At 30.4% G+C, this 18,868-nt stretch overlaps 1 protein-coding gene across 1 annotated transcript; it reads right to left on the bottom strand.

Moving 5' to 3' along the window:
* Positions 1-1,558: 1,558 nt before the first annotated feature.
* LOC143072132 (uncharacterized) lies at positions 1,559-16,223 on the bottom strand. Its single transcript, XM_076246946.1, has 13 exons — positions 16,205-16,223; positions 14,452-14,687; positions 13,743-13,846; positions 12,926-13,064; positions 11,923-12,026; positions 11,115-11,171; positions 10,480-10,647; positions 9,082-9,212; positions 8,194-8,336; positions 6,326-6,410; positions 5,560-5,618; positions 4,796-4,900; positions 1,559-4,319 (listed from the first exon to the last, which is right to left on the bottom strand). The coding sequence occupies exons 2-13, from the start codon at positions 14,662-14,664 to the stop codon at positions 4,248-4,250; spliced, it is 1,380 nt and encodes a 459-aa protein (XP_076103061.1). The 5' UTR covers positions 14,665-14,687; positions 16,205-16,223; the 3' UTR covers positions 1,559-4,247.
* Between the last annotated feature and the right edge of the window lie 2,645 nt (positions 16,224-18,868).

An 18,868-nucleotide genomic window follows, 5' to 3' on the forward strand; every position in this document is an offset into this window, starting at 1 on the left:
GAAATGGGGAATGTGTCAAAGAGACAACAACCCGACCATAGAAAAAAAACAACAGCAGAAGGTCACCAACAGGTCTTCAATGGAGCGAGAAATTCCCGCACCCGGAGGCGTCTTTCAGCTGGCCCCTAAACAAATATATACTAGTTCAGTGATAATGAACGCCATACTAATTTCCAAATTGTACACAAGAAACTAAAATTAAAATAATACAAAACAATACAAGACTAACAAAGGACAGAGGCTCCCGACTTGGGACAGGCGCAAAAATGCGGCGGGGTTAAACATGTTTGTGAGATCTCAACCCTCCCCCTATACCTCTAGCCAATGTAGAAAAGTAAACGTATGTTAACATACCTTGGCTGTTAGACCCTAATTATTTTCACATTAACCAACTATGTCAGTTTTGGCTGCACACCTTATTTTATAAATATAACCGAACTATAAACAACTGTCATATAAGTGGGAGGTTTATCTAGCTATAAACCAAACTGAAACCACAATTTTCTTTGCAAAATGGCTTGTAAGGCATATTACAGAGCTGTTTTTCCATTGATTTCCATGATTCATGTAGTATAAGATTTGATTTTGAAAGTTGTCATAGACACCCCTTTTTTATTTCACATTACAATTCCTTATTTTTGTTAATACTTTTTTACAACCTGTGGTCAGTACAGAATTTGCCAGATTGCATGTTTGCAAAAGTCATATTTGAGGCTTCAATTGGCAAAAAGCCTTAAGGTAGTTTGATTAAGGAAGAAATGAATCCACATGTTTTGTGTGGAATTTTGTATGATTACCCATTTGACAGCCAATAACACATATTCTCTTCACAGATTTCCATTGGGAAGCCTTCCAAGCAAGTTGGTCTCTGTCCTATTGTTAAAATGTCCATCTAGTGCAGATAAAATGTGATCATTTATGTATATTATTACTACACTGAGTCAATACTTCTGCTGGTGGACTGTTATTCTTTATCTGAATCAACAGCTCTGTAGCCATTACTTTAGAACTGGCAGGACAATATGGATATTGTGTTATCAAAATTTGGAAATAAATTTTAGTAAAGAAACATAACTTCTGATGCCTGGCTATGACTATAAATTGTTCTTTTTGTTAATAAGATCTTCATCTTCAAAAGTTTTGGATTTTCAAATATTTTGGTCTCAATCATGTGTCAATGTGTATTTGATGTTTTACAGGGCTTCAATATTTTCCTCAGGCAAAGTTGGCCCTGGAAGGAATCGGCATTATGTTAGGTCATTTTTTATTGTCTTCTTCTGTTGTCGGTTTTGAGTGTTCCTGAAGAAGGGCAAATCCAGAAAAGCTCAACCTGCTGTTTCATTTTTTTATGTTGACAGGTACCTTTTCATATGTAGGTGGTACTTTTCAATATATTTCATGAATTGGAGGATAAACTTCCTCATGAAAGATCTTTCAAGTTGAAGGTAGTGACTTAGGTTCTAGATAATGGCAGATAGATGTTAGAGCCTCTGATTGGTTCAAGACCAATTTACAAACAAAAAAATTAATTACTTACTTGCTAAATACAAAATAAGAATATAAATAATCATTTAATAAATTTTTAAACAAATCTCAATAAATTTTGATTGCATAAGATCAGGAATTGTAGAATAAGGAAAAAATAATACATGATAAATATGATGTCATCTTTGGCTGCCATGCATTAATTATAAAAATACATACTGGTAGCAATTTGAAAATCAACATTTTAAGGCAAGCTTTTTCTAAGCTTAAAATTCAAACAATCTGTATAGTTAAAATGCATGAATTAAACTTAGACAACTAACTATAAAGGTTTTCTGTAAGTATCTTTTGGAGACAATAACAAATCAAAAAACAAATAACAACTAAATATAGTATGGTGTTGCAGAGGTCAATCAATCATGATTTTATATTTCATTTAACAAAATTCACAATAACAACATTTTTTAAATGACCTTCTTTTTTCAATTGATAACACGATAAATAATTAATAAATGATAAATTGAAATAGGTCAGTGTCCTCTTTTTGATGGTAAACGTCATAATGCGAAAACCTCGATGTAAAGTTACGCAATGTAATAGGGGCACCTGTTAATGAATGTCCCATTTATTTAACTCATAAACTTAACTAAAATTGCCTTTTTTATCTTTAGGAACTTGAATATAATTAGGAAAACAAATAAGTCTCTAGTATTATTGTTTAACAAAATGTTAACTATATTAGATGTAACAATTCAAAATATTTCATCTAAGTTTAATTGACATGCAAGCTTTTAAAAAATGTAAAACAATAGAATCTGCTAGGATAAATTGGTAATGAATATCCTAAGAAAAATAAAAAGGGACTATAAAGTTAAACATGTGACAAGCAATCACCCATGAGGGAGAGGTCAACCATCTAAAATAACTTATGACTACCAGAGATTGGTCCACATTTTTCTGAAAATAGCAAATCTGATATTGATGCAGAAAATCTTATTATTTCAAGAAATTCAAATAATTCAATTTTATGGTAACAATTGGTATTTTCTACAGAAACAAATAATATTTTGTTCATTGTACCTATTCAAAAACTGCATACTCACCTGTGTACCCATCATATTTTGTTCAACGAAACCAACAACATTTGAAAATGAGATGGATTACTTAGACATGATCTGATGCACACAAAAAAATGTATATCAACTTAAATTGCCATTAAAAATGGTTAGATTATACATCCAATCTATAACAATAAAGCAGAACCATTTTAGAGAAATTGTAAAACACCTCCATGACTATGGAGACATTAAAAATATATACCTATATGTTGTCATAATATATCTAATATTAAAACCTGACATGATGATGGGACATTATTTATGAATGATACTGAGCAAAAAAGTAGTTCAATGTGAACCATACAAAATCAGATATGCATAACTCAATCATAAATAAAATGAATATCTATTTACATAATTGTATACCATTCAACTACCCTTGTAAGAATTGACTACATTTAATACAATGTACAACAACAATACAGCCTCATTTCTTCCCTAGAAATATAAAAAAGTTTCCCCATGGCAATAAAAGGTATTACCAAGTACAAGTAACATTCTAATACAACAAAGTTTGTAACATTCATTTTGATTGGATAACGTCACTTATTTACTTGGCATCAATTGAGAATTGATGCTATGGGACGTAAGCGCAAGCGCAGACGGCATATGACAGATTTTAAATACATGTTTTAACATTGTTTTCTGTCAGTTTCATGAGAATTGAGATAACTGTATTGTATTTTAAGCTCTGACGGCATCAATTGGGGATTTGATGGTCGCAAATTAAGTTTACTAGCGACGTGTTAGCGGAGACAGTAAACAGGTATTTGCGACCATCAAATATCCCCCAATTTATCTCCCAATTGATATATTCTCTAATTTGAGAATTAAATTTTTATAGATGGTTGAAATATATCTTTCTCTAATTTTTGTGCTATTTTCACATTTCCTGACTGGTGGGAGAAAAACATTTCTCCTCATTAGTGAAAAATCTGTTCTTGACAAATGATTGGTTGAAATTTAATTGTGACGTTAAATTTTCTTGTTTACTTCTAAATTTTCTTATTGTGACGTCATGAAAAAAGGCAACCATGCCTGATGACGTCACATCATAAGTACACAACTTTCCTCAAATCTTTGAAATGGAAGGATAAAAATCATAAGAGAAACAGACTTCACCACTGTAACTCGTGTATTACGATATTTCTCCATTTTATTTTAAAGATAATAAATTTGCGGGGACTATTTTGCTTTTCTCTATGAAAACTCTAGTTATTTCTTTAACTCATGAAAATATCATTTCTGTAATTGAAACACCATTTTTGTTTTGGAATTATTTAGAACAATTTGGTAAATATACACTTAATGTAACATGTTATAATATTACAACATAATTCTAATTTCTTATCTGAAAGTAATGGTAAATTATTTGAAAATAATGAAAAAAAATACCACAATGTTGAAATACCAATTGGACCTTTATGGACCAGAAACAACACTGTACAATACCAAGGACAAAAGTCTACAAGTAGTTTAAAATTCAAACATGTTTTGGAAATTGCACTACAACATTGAAATAATTTAATATTTATTATAAAAAAGATCTGCACTCATACATAATATAAATACCCACTTTCACAAAATATAACCTCACATACAAATGAACTTGATAAATCACAGACTTCCAATGTACTTTCGCTATCAGGATCTTTTCTTTATGGATTCTCTAATGAACTTGATGACTTTATATGGATCTGTGTTGGCATTTTGTGACTGAAATAAAAATATTAAATAACTCGTACTTAGTTCATGAAATAAATATCTCATTTGTGGGCAGAATGTTCTTTTTTTTATTTCATGACATGACAAATATTATGCTCATCATAAGCTCCATCTTTTCCTTTCTATATCCAAATTTCTTTATAAATATACAAGTATGCACATATTTGTTTCAAAATTGTAAAATTCAAATACTTTCTTTCAAATCTGTTTTTTGTTCAGCTTCATGTTTTTATTAATGTAAAGCAAGAAAATACTAATAAAAGAAATAACTGTGAGCATTTGTGAATTCAAATCTTCCAATAGCAAACAAAATGTGCAATAGAGCAATGTGCTTCCTATTTGAATTTCAGAGAAAAAGTGATTCCAAAAGTTCTAAATTCTCATTAGAACATTTATCAGTCACCAAAAAAATAAATCTTAATACAAATTTAAAGTTATAAGAGCAGATGTTTTAATTTCAAACTTACAGTAAATAATTCTAGTGAACTTATATCAGATCTAATTTCCTCTACTGCACCTCTGGTTATGGCTCTAACATATGCTGGAATTTTACCTTCCCCAGCTGCCTCATCCTGAAAAAAATAAAATAAATAAGAATTATAAAAAAATAATCACTGATAAACAGAATACGGTACATTTACTACCATCAACAGTAGTTATAACTGGTAGAAAGGACAATATTTTGGGTAACTGTCCATGACATAAAATTAGTACATGCACAGCAAAAACTACAAGAAAAGGATACTAAGGATACAGCAAAAGGGATTGTAGGCACTGAAGTGTAAGAATGCTTTAATGTATCAGTGGGAAGTAAAATTAAATATTGCATTGTATAAGATTTTGGGTGCAGTTGTTTCAGCTAAAATTCTGGACAAAGGAAGATAACTCCTATTGTTCAAGATGACTTTAACAATGACATCTATTCATATTTTTAGAACAGATAATAGATTCTAGCACCTTGCAAAAGTTTTGTTATTTTCTTAATAAGTGTAACATCATTTTGTGACTTGAATATCTGAGCTTATATTACATTGATAAATTGTGGGAATGTTCTTGTATAGGATGCATAGATTGCTTTGATCAACATGATCAATGCACTATATAATGGGGATCAAAAAGGAAGTGTCAGTGATAAACAAGATTTAGATATCCAGTCAGTTCCATAGGGGTTTGATTGCATTTCATGTAGTCTTTACCCAAATTAAGAGGGAGGTTATAACATATCACTCACCAGACTAGGCAAAGCAAAACCTGAACTAAAACACAGCTTTTTCATATCTTCTATGAAAGCTGAAAGTAAAAACAATATACATGTATAGTTAAGTCTTGTTATATCAAACTCTATTATTCTTACGCAAAAGTTGATAAACATTAGTTCACTCCTGGTATCTCAAATTTCTGTTATCTAAAAGTAAGTTTGTGCCTTGAATACAATAAAATAACGTGAGTCTTCTGCAATTGAATCAACAGGTTTATATCACTACTTGGCCTTCGTCATATTGATCTTGGTTTAATTAAGAGACACCATCTTTCTACATTTGTGGGCCCAAATATTTCACGCTAGTTAGTGGTAACTATTTAGAATGTTGAGAAGGGTCAGCTTTGTAATATATAAAGGGAACTAACTGCTAATTTAGATAAATGGTGAAGTTTTCGACTTAAAGAACTGATGACTTTGATGTACATGTTAATTATCAATAATTTTTAAAACAGTATAATCATGATCTAACAGTCTAATATAAATATAATTATCTATTAATGAAATTTTTCTAAATTTCTGTGTAAAATGTTTAATTTCTTAACTTTTTGGCAGTTGTCTGTTAAAAGGCATTTTTGGCAACTACAATTCGCAAAGAGTATTATGAGTGTATACTTTCCACAAAGTTTACTTACAACTCATCCTTTTCATACTTTTATTAATCATGTTTATCAAACATTTTAAGTATTTATCAAAACAATTTAAAAAGATTTTCTTTTCATATCACTTGTAAACTTACCTCTGTAAACAAAATATTGTAATTTGAAAAAATCTTCTGATGGTCTTTGACCTAATACTATAACTTCATTGTCTTTTTTTGGTAACTGAAATGAAAGGTGATTTATTATTTTATTGATTTATAATAATTGCATAAAATTCTACAATAAGTTTCCACAAAAAGCCGATTTATATACATTCAGGACAATTTTTATGAGATATGACTCAGGGCTTCCAAAAAACATTTGAGCCAGCCGGACATTTTATATCTGATCCCGATGTTAATCCCTTAAGACTAAGTCACAAAAGGCAATTATGGTAATCAGATGGCCATTCCAATGATAATGACATTAGATTAAAAAACGATTTTAAACTTTACTTTGTATTGAATGTTTGGATGTAAACTTTTAAATTGGTAGTGCATCATTCAAAGTGTGCACATCAGCGTGCTCATATCTGCCATAGACTTTTTATTTGTGCAAAATGACATGTAAAAAAACTTCATTTTCGTTTTTAAAATCACGTTTTTCTAAAACCAGATGTTGAGTTGACAATTGTTAAACATGGACCGTAAACGGATACGTAAAATCTGTGTACGTTTGCAAAGCATGACTGAGTGAAGAAGCTCTTTCCACGTTATTTCTTCAACAAAATGCTTGAAATGAACGTTAAGATATAGGTATCAATGATAATTTTAGCATTTTGAAGAAATAAAGGATGCATTATTAAATTTCCCACCTTTGCACATGCACACATGTGTTCTAGTTCATTCGACGTAGTTCTGACGATTTTTCATTTAAACCTTTTAAATTTTTTTATCAAATCATGTAGATAAACTAATTTCTTGTAATTTTAATCTTTTGGACTAAATCAATGAGCTACAAACTGCTGAAATGTAAGAAAATAATTGTGAATAGACCGATCAATTTATACGATGTCCGGTACGATGTTTACCTGTCACCTGATATCACCTGTCCAACAACTAATTAGCCTTGATTAAAATTAGAAAGTATTGAAGTAGGGGTTGTTTTGATAGTAATTAATCATCATGTCACTTTTATGACCGGAAATGTGTAGATGTTAAAGGCAAAAGGTTGGGTCAAAAAGATCGTGACTTATGTTAAAATGACCGAAAAAGCCTTGAAAACTAAAATGTATATGACCGTTTCATGCTTTGCCCAGCCGGACTTTTACCGGACATTAATCAAATGTCCGGAATATATGACTGTTTTGGAAGCCCTGATATGACTATATCTTTCTTTGTACTAGCTGAGATGCTAAGCTGGATTTTATTGTTCTAGCTGACAAGTGTGCAGGAAAAAATATCATCCAATCAAGAAAGATTATTCTGACTATGAGCAAAACCTTTAGATGTTACTTGCTTGTCAGAGAGGAAGCTAAACTCATTTTTTTAAGTCTTTGCTTTTAACAAATCCACGGACTGAACCAATAACTTTTTGCATTAGGAACAAGCTACCACAAGACCACTAGAACATGTACAAGATTATGGTATGCATTTAAATGCATAACAATGTTCACATGAGACAAACAAAGCCAGCACCTAGAATGCTTATTTGGTGGTCTATATATTGTGTGGCTTTTCCTAGAATACATTTCTATAATGAAACTTTTCTTGACTTTATCAAGTATAATTAGCCATTATCCCAAAAGCATAAGCAATTGTTGTTCATTTAAATGTCACATTTAGGTCTTTAAAATCATGGAGAAAATGTTCATGTTTTGCTGTAAGATAAGATGGGAAGTCATACCAGTTTGACCAATGGTATCATTTTTAAAACTTAGTTTATTCAATTAAGGACAAATATCAGGTATTTTAAGCACTGAGAATTTTCTGCTTTATTTTCCAGCATCATATTAGTAATTACTCACAATACTAGCTATAGCTACTGCATCACCATATTGTACAGCTAATCCTAAGGACATATGTACCGATACAAAATCAGAAAAATAATTCTGAGTAGGAAAATCTTCATTATACTCATCAGCTCCTACTCTCCAATTCTCTACAGCACCTGAATGGTAAATATAAAAAAAAGTTGTAAGTTATTTAAGAGAAATAATTCCATGATTTAAAAGAGAGTCAAAAGATACCATTGAGACACCCTTAACTCAAAAGTAGGAGAGAAACTAAAAATGCCACAGAAAAAAGACATTCAAGTCAACAACACATTCAATAGAAAACTAAAGACTGAACAAAACTAACCTATCTAAGGTGCTCTGGAAGAGTGAGCAATTTCTGCTCTACTTGAAACTTGTACAAAAATGTATGTGACACTGATAGTATTTTGAAAATCATATCATTTTTTGACTTGATAACTTTGCATTAAATTCAAAGTTGACTTGATTACTTTACATTAAATTCAAAGTTGACTTGATTATTTTACATTAAATTCAAAGTTGACTTGATTACTTTACATTAAATTCAAAGTTGACTTGATTACTTTACATTAAATTCAAGGTTGACTTGATTACTTTACATTATATTCAAAGTTATTATAATCAGTTGATATTTTCAAATTACATAGGGGCAAGACATGGATGTACTGTCAATTTTGTAACATCTAGATCTAGTATCATAAATTCGATATATTCTGTGCATCAAATCAGATTAATGATGAGATTACTGGTCCTGTTGTACTACAAATTAAATATTAGTTTATTTTTATTCTTTTGGCAAGAATGAATAATGTGGTTGGGTATAATATGTTGAATTTGTAAATCAACCCAATATCATATGACATTACTAGTGTTACTAACCTTGATATCTGTCTGCATCTAAAAATCCATGTACATGTGGGTGAACTTGACTAGCTCCTGCATGAGGCAGAAGATCCCATACAAACATGGGATATTTGTACCGTGAATTTTGTTGATATGCCTTATCTAACCTGCAATAAAATTTTATTTACACTGTATCAACAACAACATAAACATTATTAAGATATTAGTAAATCATTATACGTGGTTGCTGCCTCAGCGATATAGTGTAAGGTTGACTGCCAAAACTTAAGCCCATTATCAGTAAAATCAGTAAAATAATACAATAATTTTTTTTTCATCAGATGCAGTTACTTGAACATGAAGAAGCTTCTTTAAGTTTATACTTCATGTATTCCAAGGAAGCTGTTTAAGTCTAAAAAATTTAACTCCATACTGTACAGTTTACTTTCGACTTATGGGTTTGAATGTTGCTCTCATATCTGTGGCCTCTCTTTAAATTGTAAATAAAGTAAACAACAGTTTAGTTTCAAATAAAGAGTAATTAAATTAATTTAAACGTACATCTCATACCAATAATGTTTACATAGGAGTCTTTACTAACAAACAAAGGTAACTTTACAGCTTGTGATGAGTTATAAATCAATGAAAGTGTTGATCCATGTACAAACCCAGTTCAAAATGTCTCTAATTGGTAGGATTTACTGCAGGGTACTTTGATTTTATTCTTGTTTAGAAATATGATCTGGTCAACAACTTCAGATGAAAGATTGTTTGAGTTTCTATTTTTTTTTTGTTACAAGTAGTACACATGAAAACATCTACTCCGAAGGAACAGACTACTATATACTAGTAACAAATAGAAGTCTCAGAATAAAGGTATGTTAATGAATTTTACATTGTATTATGAAGAAGTATTTCAACGGAACTAAAGTGATGGAAAATTTGAGGAGAAAAATCTCAAGATTTAAAACAGGCAAATGAGTACAAGAGTACTAAAATTGTACCCGAGAACTCTGCCTTCCGAGTTAGTACCCGAGTACTCCAGTACTTGTGGACATCCCTATGAAAAACATTATGTCTATTTAGGTTTGACAAAGTAATTGATATCTAAAAAAAACATGAACCACAGAATGAACCTAAATGTTGACTCCAAGAATTGTTATCTCCAACACTATTGTCAGAGATTAAAAAAAAACAAAGTGGATTTGTCCTCAAACAGTAATCAATTAAAATCATTATGTACCTGTTTCAACCCTGTCTGTTGACCTTTAAATGACAAATTGCTAAACTTTTTTCATTAAAAAATTGGTATTATAAACTCCTCACCTTCATTAATATATCTTAATATTATATTGAGTCTAATTTCATTTCAACAGGAAATCATTCTGATTTATAATGTCAGAACTTAATAATGCTATGACACTATATACCAACCATTTTTGTGCTGTGCTCATGAGATCTCTATATTCTACATAGGTCCAATTTAGTGGATGATGTTTCTTTAACAAAATCAATGTATGCCAGGAGTCTAGTTTAAAAGTGTTAGCTGCTGTGAAGGAATGTTCTGATTCTACACGGCCAAATGTGTCCTCTGCTGTATTTCTGAGAAAAATATAACATTTACAACATTCATCTTTCAAAAAACTCAAGTATTAACCTGTATGTGTCATGTTTCCCTGTACTGCCTAACAGCAAACAGCAAATGCTACTGCATCTCATTATATATTTGGTTATTTTTGTAATCAGAATGTAAAATTTAAATTTCTACTTTTTCAGAACATACAATTCATAAGATGATAATCCGAAAAAACCAAAGCCACATATAATTTTATTTAAGTATGCTCTGACCTTCACCTTAATATGAATAAAAAGTAATTTTCCACTCAAATGATTTAACTAATGTTTACGAAAAATCCTGATAAATAGCTCAGAATAGTTTATATAAGCCAAAACTTGATTGAATGAACTTCATCATGTAAAATGTATAAGTTCAGGTCCAGTTTTGATATGTTTCAATTCAATTGAATCAAGACATTTGAAGAAATAAATTCATAGTGTATTGGACTTACAATTTGTATTTACAGAAGTCACATGATGGCTGAGTTTTCTGTACCAGTTCTTCTACACTGAAAAAAACCCACACAAATTACTATTTCTATCAATCAAAAACATGGGAATTATCCAATATAATAGACAAGTGAATACTGACATTATACCATTATTACTTTGATCCAGTGATGTGTAAAGTTTTGTTCTATATAGAGTTTTGATTCTGTCTTCTAAATGATACACATCATGTTTTGATTTTGGAGTGTAAAGTGTTGTTCTGTTATCAAATGATATGTGTAAAGTGTTGTTTCTGTTATTCAATGATGCAATGTAAAGTGTTGGTTCTATTATTTACCGTAATGATAAGTGTAAAGCATTGGTTCTGTTATTCAATGATTAGTGTTAAGTGTTGTTTTGTTATCCAATAATAAGACTTAGTGTGAAGTGTTGTTCTGTTATCAAATGATAAGTGTCAAGTGTTGTTCTGTTATCCAATGATAAGTGTAAAGTATTGTTATTATTATTCAATAATAAAATTTATTGTAAAGTGTTGTTCTGTTATCCATTTATAAGTGTAAAGTGTTATTCCGTTATCCAATGATAAGTGTAAAGTGTTGTTCTGTTATCAAATAATAAGTGTAAAGTGTTGTTCTGTTATTCAATGATAAGTGTAAAGTTTTGGTTCGTGTTATCCAGTTTATTATAAAGTTTTGAAAATTAGGTTGTCTTTACTAAAATCTGAAGAACTTCTTTTGTATCATTTTAATAATAACAATCACACTGGGTTGAGGTAATGGCGAATATTTTATAAGAGTACAATATACTTACTATTCTGTTTCAGGTCTAGGCGGAACACCCATAGGTCTCTTCTCTCTCAGTGGATTATATACGTTCTGTTCTCTAGTATACTCATTGTAAATAAACATTACTGTCTGAGAAAAGATAATAAATGATAGTGTATATTTCACAATGATATCTTCATGTGTAATATGAAAATGAAAGCCAACAGTTAGTTGTTCACAGTTCACAACACAAAGATTAAGAAATACGTTTCTATTATATTCATTAAAGTTAAAAAAATAATTATAATTTTTTGAATCTTTATCAGTGAAAACCCTGTCCTAAATAATTTAAAAAACGCTTTTTATTTTAACATGTTTAAATTTTACGGAAAACATTGATGTACTTTTTCTGTGAATATTCTGTTTCTTCAATAAAACGTTTCATTTCTAAAAGTGTTGTTTGAAATTAATTTTTTGAAATATTTGAAGACATTGGTGATAAATAACTATAATATAAATTTCATAAAAACGGGTAAGAACTAGAGAGGATTTACAAGAAAGGACAGACACAGACATAGACAAAAAGACTGAATAGTGGATGCCTGGTACATCTATATCACCTACACCCTGTTGTTGAGGAGACAAAACTAAAAGGTACTAGTGATTAATGTAACAATTGAATTTGCAATTTCAGTTCTATTGTAAACAATTTTGGAGATTTCATATCATATTTCATTATGGGGAGTAACCTACATTAAAATTTAATTAAATTTAAAAAAAAAAGTAATTTTATATGTATTTGAACAATTTGTAATGTCAAATATATAACTCTTTGTTTCATCAAATCAAAAAAGATGTCATATATTGCCCCCCCCCCCCCCAAAAAAAATCATAATTTTCTATCAGAATTTGTTTTTTTAACTCGTTCAAGGCTTATGCTCAGTATAAATATATTGAGAAATGTAATGCCTACCAATATTAAAAAAATGAGCATATAACATGACACAAAACAATTGTTTCTTATTTAGATGTACACTATATCAACTAACTTGTTTTTTTACAGACTGAAACAATTCTTCTTTGTTTCCCAACCATTTTCTAACTTTAACAGCAAATGTATCTGGAATAACTACTCTTGCAGGATGTGATGTTATGGTAAATATAGATGTAAACATTGTGTACACTCTCCTGAAAATATTAGAAGCAACCATATCAGCAAAGTTATTTTTAATTTATATTATCATTTTTTCTCAAAAACTGTTAAAAGACAATGTATATGTAGTTGCATCATAAAGGGTTTTAACATGTTGAAATGTTTTATTCTGGCTTTTTTTCAATTGTTTATATTAACACATGCCATTGTGCTGTCAAAATCAAAATAAAGAAATGTGGTATAACTGTCAATGCAACAATTAAAAATAAAGCAAAGTTTTTTTCCAAAAAATTTTTAAACTTAGACCTGTGTTTCCTGTTAATGTATCTACAGTTATATCATAATTATGTTGGGATATTTTTTTAATTTTTTTAATTAAAACTTTGGAATTTGTATTTTAAAATTGTGCAAGCGTTTTTATCCTCCGTTTAAATTGTTTTAATTGTTTTAACTGTATACATTTCAAGATGGTTTACACGTTATAGAGTTAAAACAGAATAGATAGATATGATACATTTTACATCATAATTGTAATAACATGACTAATGAAGTATATCTGTTATCTAAAATATTTATAGATAATTACATTTCTGTCCAGTCATACTTATTCATTAAAGCAGAAAGTTAAATAAACATGATAAAGTGAATACTATTCACTTTTCAGGAGAACTCTGTTTATATGAATTACATTTTACATTTTGTTAATGATATACCTGCATTCAGAATCTTGACTTTGACTCCATTTTTTCTGAGTTTCCATAATTCCATCAAGGGATAAATCATCTTCAGACTTGAGACATGTGGATTTAAGCCATTTCTGATTTAATTAGACAATGAAATTTTATCTTGTTTAAAAACACACATACCGGTATATTTCATCAGGTTCATGTGGTTCATAGAATATAATCCATATATCATTTATTATTCTGAAATTGCATTCCAAACTATTGATAAAATCAAATAGAGAGTAATAATGAAGAAATTAACATTTTTACATCTAAATCTCTATACCTTTCGGATGAAACAGAAGATGTGTACCTGAAGTAAATGATCAACATTTACATCATGTACATTGTTCTACTTTTAAGCATGGATTTGTGTTTTGCACATTTGAAAAAATAACCAACAGTACAGCAAGTTAGGGGATGCAATACTTTTCAACAGATGATAGAAATGCATAAACCAGTTCAATCCAGTAAAGAAAGAGTTTAATAGTAAAGACTTTTTAAGATGCATTTTTAGTATGATCTGAATGGATTTTTAACATGAAAGAAACATATTCAAGCAGGAGATGTTTCTGATTAATAACTAAAAAGCAGGAAATTTTAAAAATATAAACATGATAAATGTTTAGACATTCTTTATATATGAAAGAAATCAGAAAAAATGGTTGTAGATGCTTGTATGATATGTTATCATTACCTCATTATGTTGAGTATCAACCTTGAAAGAGGGCCAGAAACGATACTGTTGATTATGTTCCTTTTCTGTTTCCTGTGGCCATTCTGTTGTGAATTTATTGTTGGACGAGCCTACAGAAACAAACAAGTAGATCAGGAACACAGTTACTACAATACCAATAGCAACAATCCACTGTTTCTTCCACTGCATTGTAGACATGGTGTCTGTCTTCATGGAATCTAGTGGTTTAAATGCATCTGGAAGATAGGAAATACATGTGCATATGTTTACGGTAATTAATTCATGGTTTGTGACAAAATAAAGGATGATAACAGCTGTTATTGGCTTTGAAATTGGAAAACTTGTAAAGTTTTATCTATTTTTCTTTTAAATGATAATTTAATTTGGTGGTTATGAAATGGATGATAAATGTTGGTCACTATAGTGAAAAAAAATATTTTAATGTCAATTGGACATAAAACAAAAGTGATACATTTATAAGACATACACTGTTCATGTACAATGAATCTGACCTAAACATGCTAAATGGCTAGTGGAAGTCAATGAAAAAAAATCTGCAACCAAATCTATTTTTACAGATATGTCTAGTGTTGTACATGTTGTACATGAATAAAATTAATACACTGTAATACTATACTACATGCATCTGTGAATATGAATCAATACAATTTATCAACTCTGTAATGTTAATTTAATTGTTTAATAAATCAATGTTCTACCAGTTGACAATATCTGTTGAAAGTTAAAACATCAATGTTTTAGGATGAAATTATTGATAATCACTTGATGTTTTACTTTATCTTACTTTTTGTGATCTTTATCTTTACACATAAATATTTCACAATTACAATACATTGTATTGATTAAAAGTCTATCAACTCAAGGATGTAAGATTGGTCACAATAACATTAACGCTGTAGCATGTGCATATGATATTGCAGTTTTGAGTGACAGCCCATATGACTTACAAATTTTAATTAATCATGCTCAGGGGCTCTGCAATATCGCCAGTCACTTACATCCCTACACATTACAAGCACAAAAAAAGTGTAATCAATGAGGTGGATAACAAAACTAGAAAAGTTACCAATCATAATTCTGTTTTTAACTTGTATATAACCAAGAGATGCCAAATGTAGCAAGGTTTAAATTAATTCGACCGACATCAAGAATGAAATCAGAAACATTTCATGTCAAACAAAATACAAAAAAAGTGTGTTGCACTGCATGTACAATGTATTCTACCATGTCTACTTTCAGCTGGTTTTCATGAATCTAACAACCCAGTAACAACAATATCCATCTACAAAATATACATTCAACCAGTTCTCACTTCCGGTTTAGAAATACTACAACCAGGTCCATCAAACAGGCAAACATTAGAGAAGTTTAAAAAATCACTACTGAAGAAAGTTCTACCACTTTCTTCAAACACCCCAGATCCAGCCATTTACATCATATCGGGTATACTTCCATTTGAAGCATCAATTGACACAAAATGTCTAACCCTGTTCACCAATATATGCAGACAAGATGACAAATTGGTTGAGAAACAACTTGCAATGCATAAATAGACAACTGCATATTAAATTAGACAGAAGTAGCAGTTGGTATGTTATTACCAAAAAAACTTCTCTTCAAATATGGATTTAGTGACATCTTTCAAGTTTTAGAAAACCATTGATATTGCAATGATAACCCACCAAGTAAATATAAATGGAAGAAATAAGTGCAAAAAAAGATGGATTCATACTGGATACAAAGTATAAGTCATGGTGTAGATTCTATTCCTCACTAAATCATCTTAACTGTGATCATGGTGATGCAATTTTGCAAAGAAATTGCCATCCAATCATTGATCTGAAATATAATAGATATCATTACAAATTCAATAGGAATAAAACTTAAACTGGTTACTGGAACATACATGTACATGACACATGCTAAATGTGTAAGCTTCACTAAGTATGAATCACCTACATGTAAACTATGTGATGAATGTGACGGATATAGAAAATCTGCTTCTAAAGTGTAAAACTCTGGAAAGGTCATCCTTTTCTAAAACAGCTAGATGACTTTTTGATAATAGCAACTACAATATTGTTTTTACAACATGACGACAGCTAGACACCAGATTACAATTAATTTTGGACTGCACGAAAATTAATCATTGTCGGATATAATCTTAAATAAGAAAGTAATGCAGAATTGTGAACTTATATATATCTAGAAAACTGTGTTTTGCCCTACACTCCATCAGAGCTACAGGAATATATAACACTAATTCAACAACTAGAGGCTCTAAAGAGCCTGTGTCGCTCACCTTGGTCTATATATGTTCATATTAAACAAAAGACACAGATGGATTCATGACAAAATTGTGTTTTGGTGATGGTAATGTGTTCGTAAATATTGGCCCAACCCTGTGACACCATATTACTTTACTGAACACTCTTGCTGTTAAAAATATATCTATCTATAATGCACTTTGCCCAGTAATTACAGAGAAAAACATTTTGTAAAAATTTACCAAAATTTACCAAATTTATGAAAATTGTTAAAAATTGGCTATAAAGGGCGATAACTCCTTACAGGGTCAATTGACCATTTAGCTCATGTTGACTTATTTGTAGGTCCTACTTTGCTGAACATTATTGCTGTCTACAGTTTATCTCTATCTATATATAATAAAATTGGAGATAATAACCAAAAAACAGCAAAATTTTCTTAAAATTACCAATTCAGGGGCAGCAACCCAACAAACAGTTGTTCTATTCATCTTATAATTTCAGGGCAGTAAGATTTTAACTTGATTCATATGGTTTTTTCCCCAAGTCAGATATGCTCTAAATGCTTTGGTTTCAGAGTTATAAGCCAAAATCTACATTTTACCCCTATGTTCTATTTTTAGCCATGGTGGCCATCTTGGTTGCCTGGCGGGGTCAAGGGACACATTTTTTTAACCAGATACCCCAATTATGATTTTGGCAAAGTTTGGTTAAATTTGGCCTAGTACATGTAGTAGTTTCAGAGGAAAAGATTTTTGTGAAAGATTACAAAAATTTAAGAAAAAATAGTAAAATTGACTATAAAGGGCAATAACTCCTTAAGGGGTCAACTGACCATTTTGGTCATGTGACTTATTTGTAGATCTTACTTTGATGAACATGAATGCTGTTTACAGTTTATCTCTATCTATAATAATATTCAAGATAATTACCAAAAACAGCAAAATTTCCTTAAAACTACCAATTCAGGGGCAGTAACCCAACAATGGGTTGTCCGATTCATCTGAAAATATCAGGGCAGATAGATCTTGACTTGATTAACTATTTTACCCCATATCAGATTTGCTCTAAATGCTTTGGTTTCAGAGTTATAAGCCAAAATCTGCATTTTATCCCTATGTTCTATTTTTAGCCATGGCGGCCGTCTTGGTTGGCTGGCGGGGTCACCAGACACATTTTTTGAACTAAATACCCCAGTGATGATTTTGGCAAAGTTTGGTTAAATTTCGCCCAATAGTTTCAGAGGAGAAGATTTTTGTAAAAGTTAACCATGTTAACAGACGTTGTCGGCCGACAACGACGGAAACAGATGCCAAGTGATGAGAAAAGCTCATTTAGCCCTTCCAGCCAGGTGAGCTAAAAAGAGAAAAAAAAAAGTTAAATTAAAAAGATACTCGCCCGGCATCTCTGAACAGATCCATAATATATAAAAACTCATTAGAGGAAACAATTGATAAAGTATGATTCATGAGTCTCACCACACTATACTGTGATATTACAACTGAATATACAAGGAATTCTGAAAGTACAGTAAGCATGGGTCTCTCCACACTATACTGTACAATAAGATGATAAACGCTGTCAGCTAAAACTCAGGGATGATTCCAGGTGTTTTCAAATGGGTCCCTTGAACATCAAATTGGGAATTTTTATTCTAATTGGGAATTTTTTAAGCAAAAAATCTAAGACGAAATAACATTATTTTCCTGAAAAACAGAAAATGTATAAATAAGTTTAACCTGTCATGCCTGTACACTGATGTTCATGTAAGTTGTAACATTTTGAATAATTCTGGATGGTCTACTGTTATTACATGAATATCATTGAACATGATGCACTAGTCTATCATCTTAGCTATAGTTCCCTAGGCCTATTATAAAAACATATATTTCAGCTAACATAAACCACTGAAAAAAATCATTCATCGGGTATTTTTTCAACAGCAGGTCATCTCTATAAATTTACCTCAATTCAAATGGATTTCAAATTGAACTGGTCAATTGTCGAATTCAGAAAAGCAATTACAAAGGTTCATGTACTTGATTGATAAGATATTTAAAGCATTGAACCAGTGTTCTTTAAAATTATTTGGATCATCTTCAAAACTTTTGAAATAGTTCAATAATGAT

Source organism: Mytilus galloprovincialis, chromosome 1 (assembly GCF_965363235.1).
Source record: "Mytilus galloprovincialis chromosome 1, xbMytGall1.hap1.1, whole genome shotgun sequence".
Classification (NCBI taxonomy): domain Eukaryota; kingdom Metazoa; phylum Mollusca; class Bivalvia; order Mytilida; family Mytilidae; genus Mytilus; species Mytilus galloprovincialis.

Coding starts and splice junctions, on each gene's coding strand:
- LOC143072132 (XM_076246946.1), bottom strand. CDS start 14,664: ATGAAGACAGACACCATGTCTACAATGCAGTGGAAGAAACAGTGGATT. Junction 11,172..11,922: donor CCTAGACCTGAAACAGAATA/GTAAGTATATTG, acceptor GGTTTTTTTCAG/TGTAGAAGAACTGGTACAGA. Junction 4,901..5,559: donor GTTTTGCTTTGCCTAGTCTG/GTGAGTGATATG, acceptor TATTTTTTTCAG/GATGAGGCAGCTGGGGAAGG.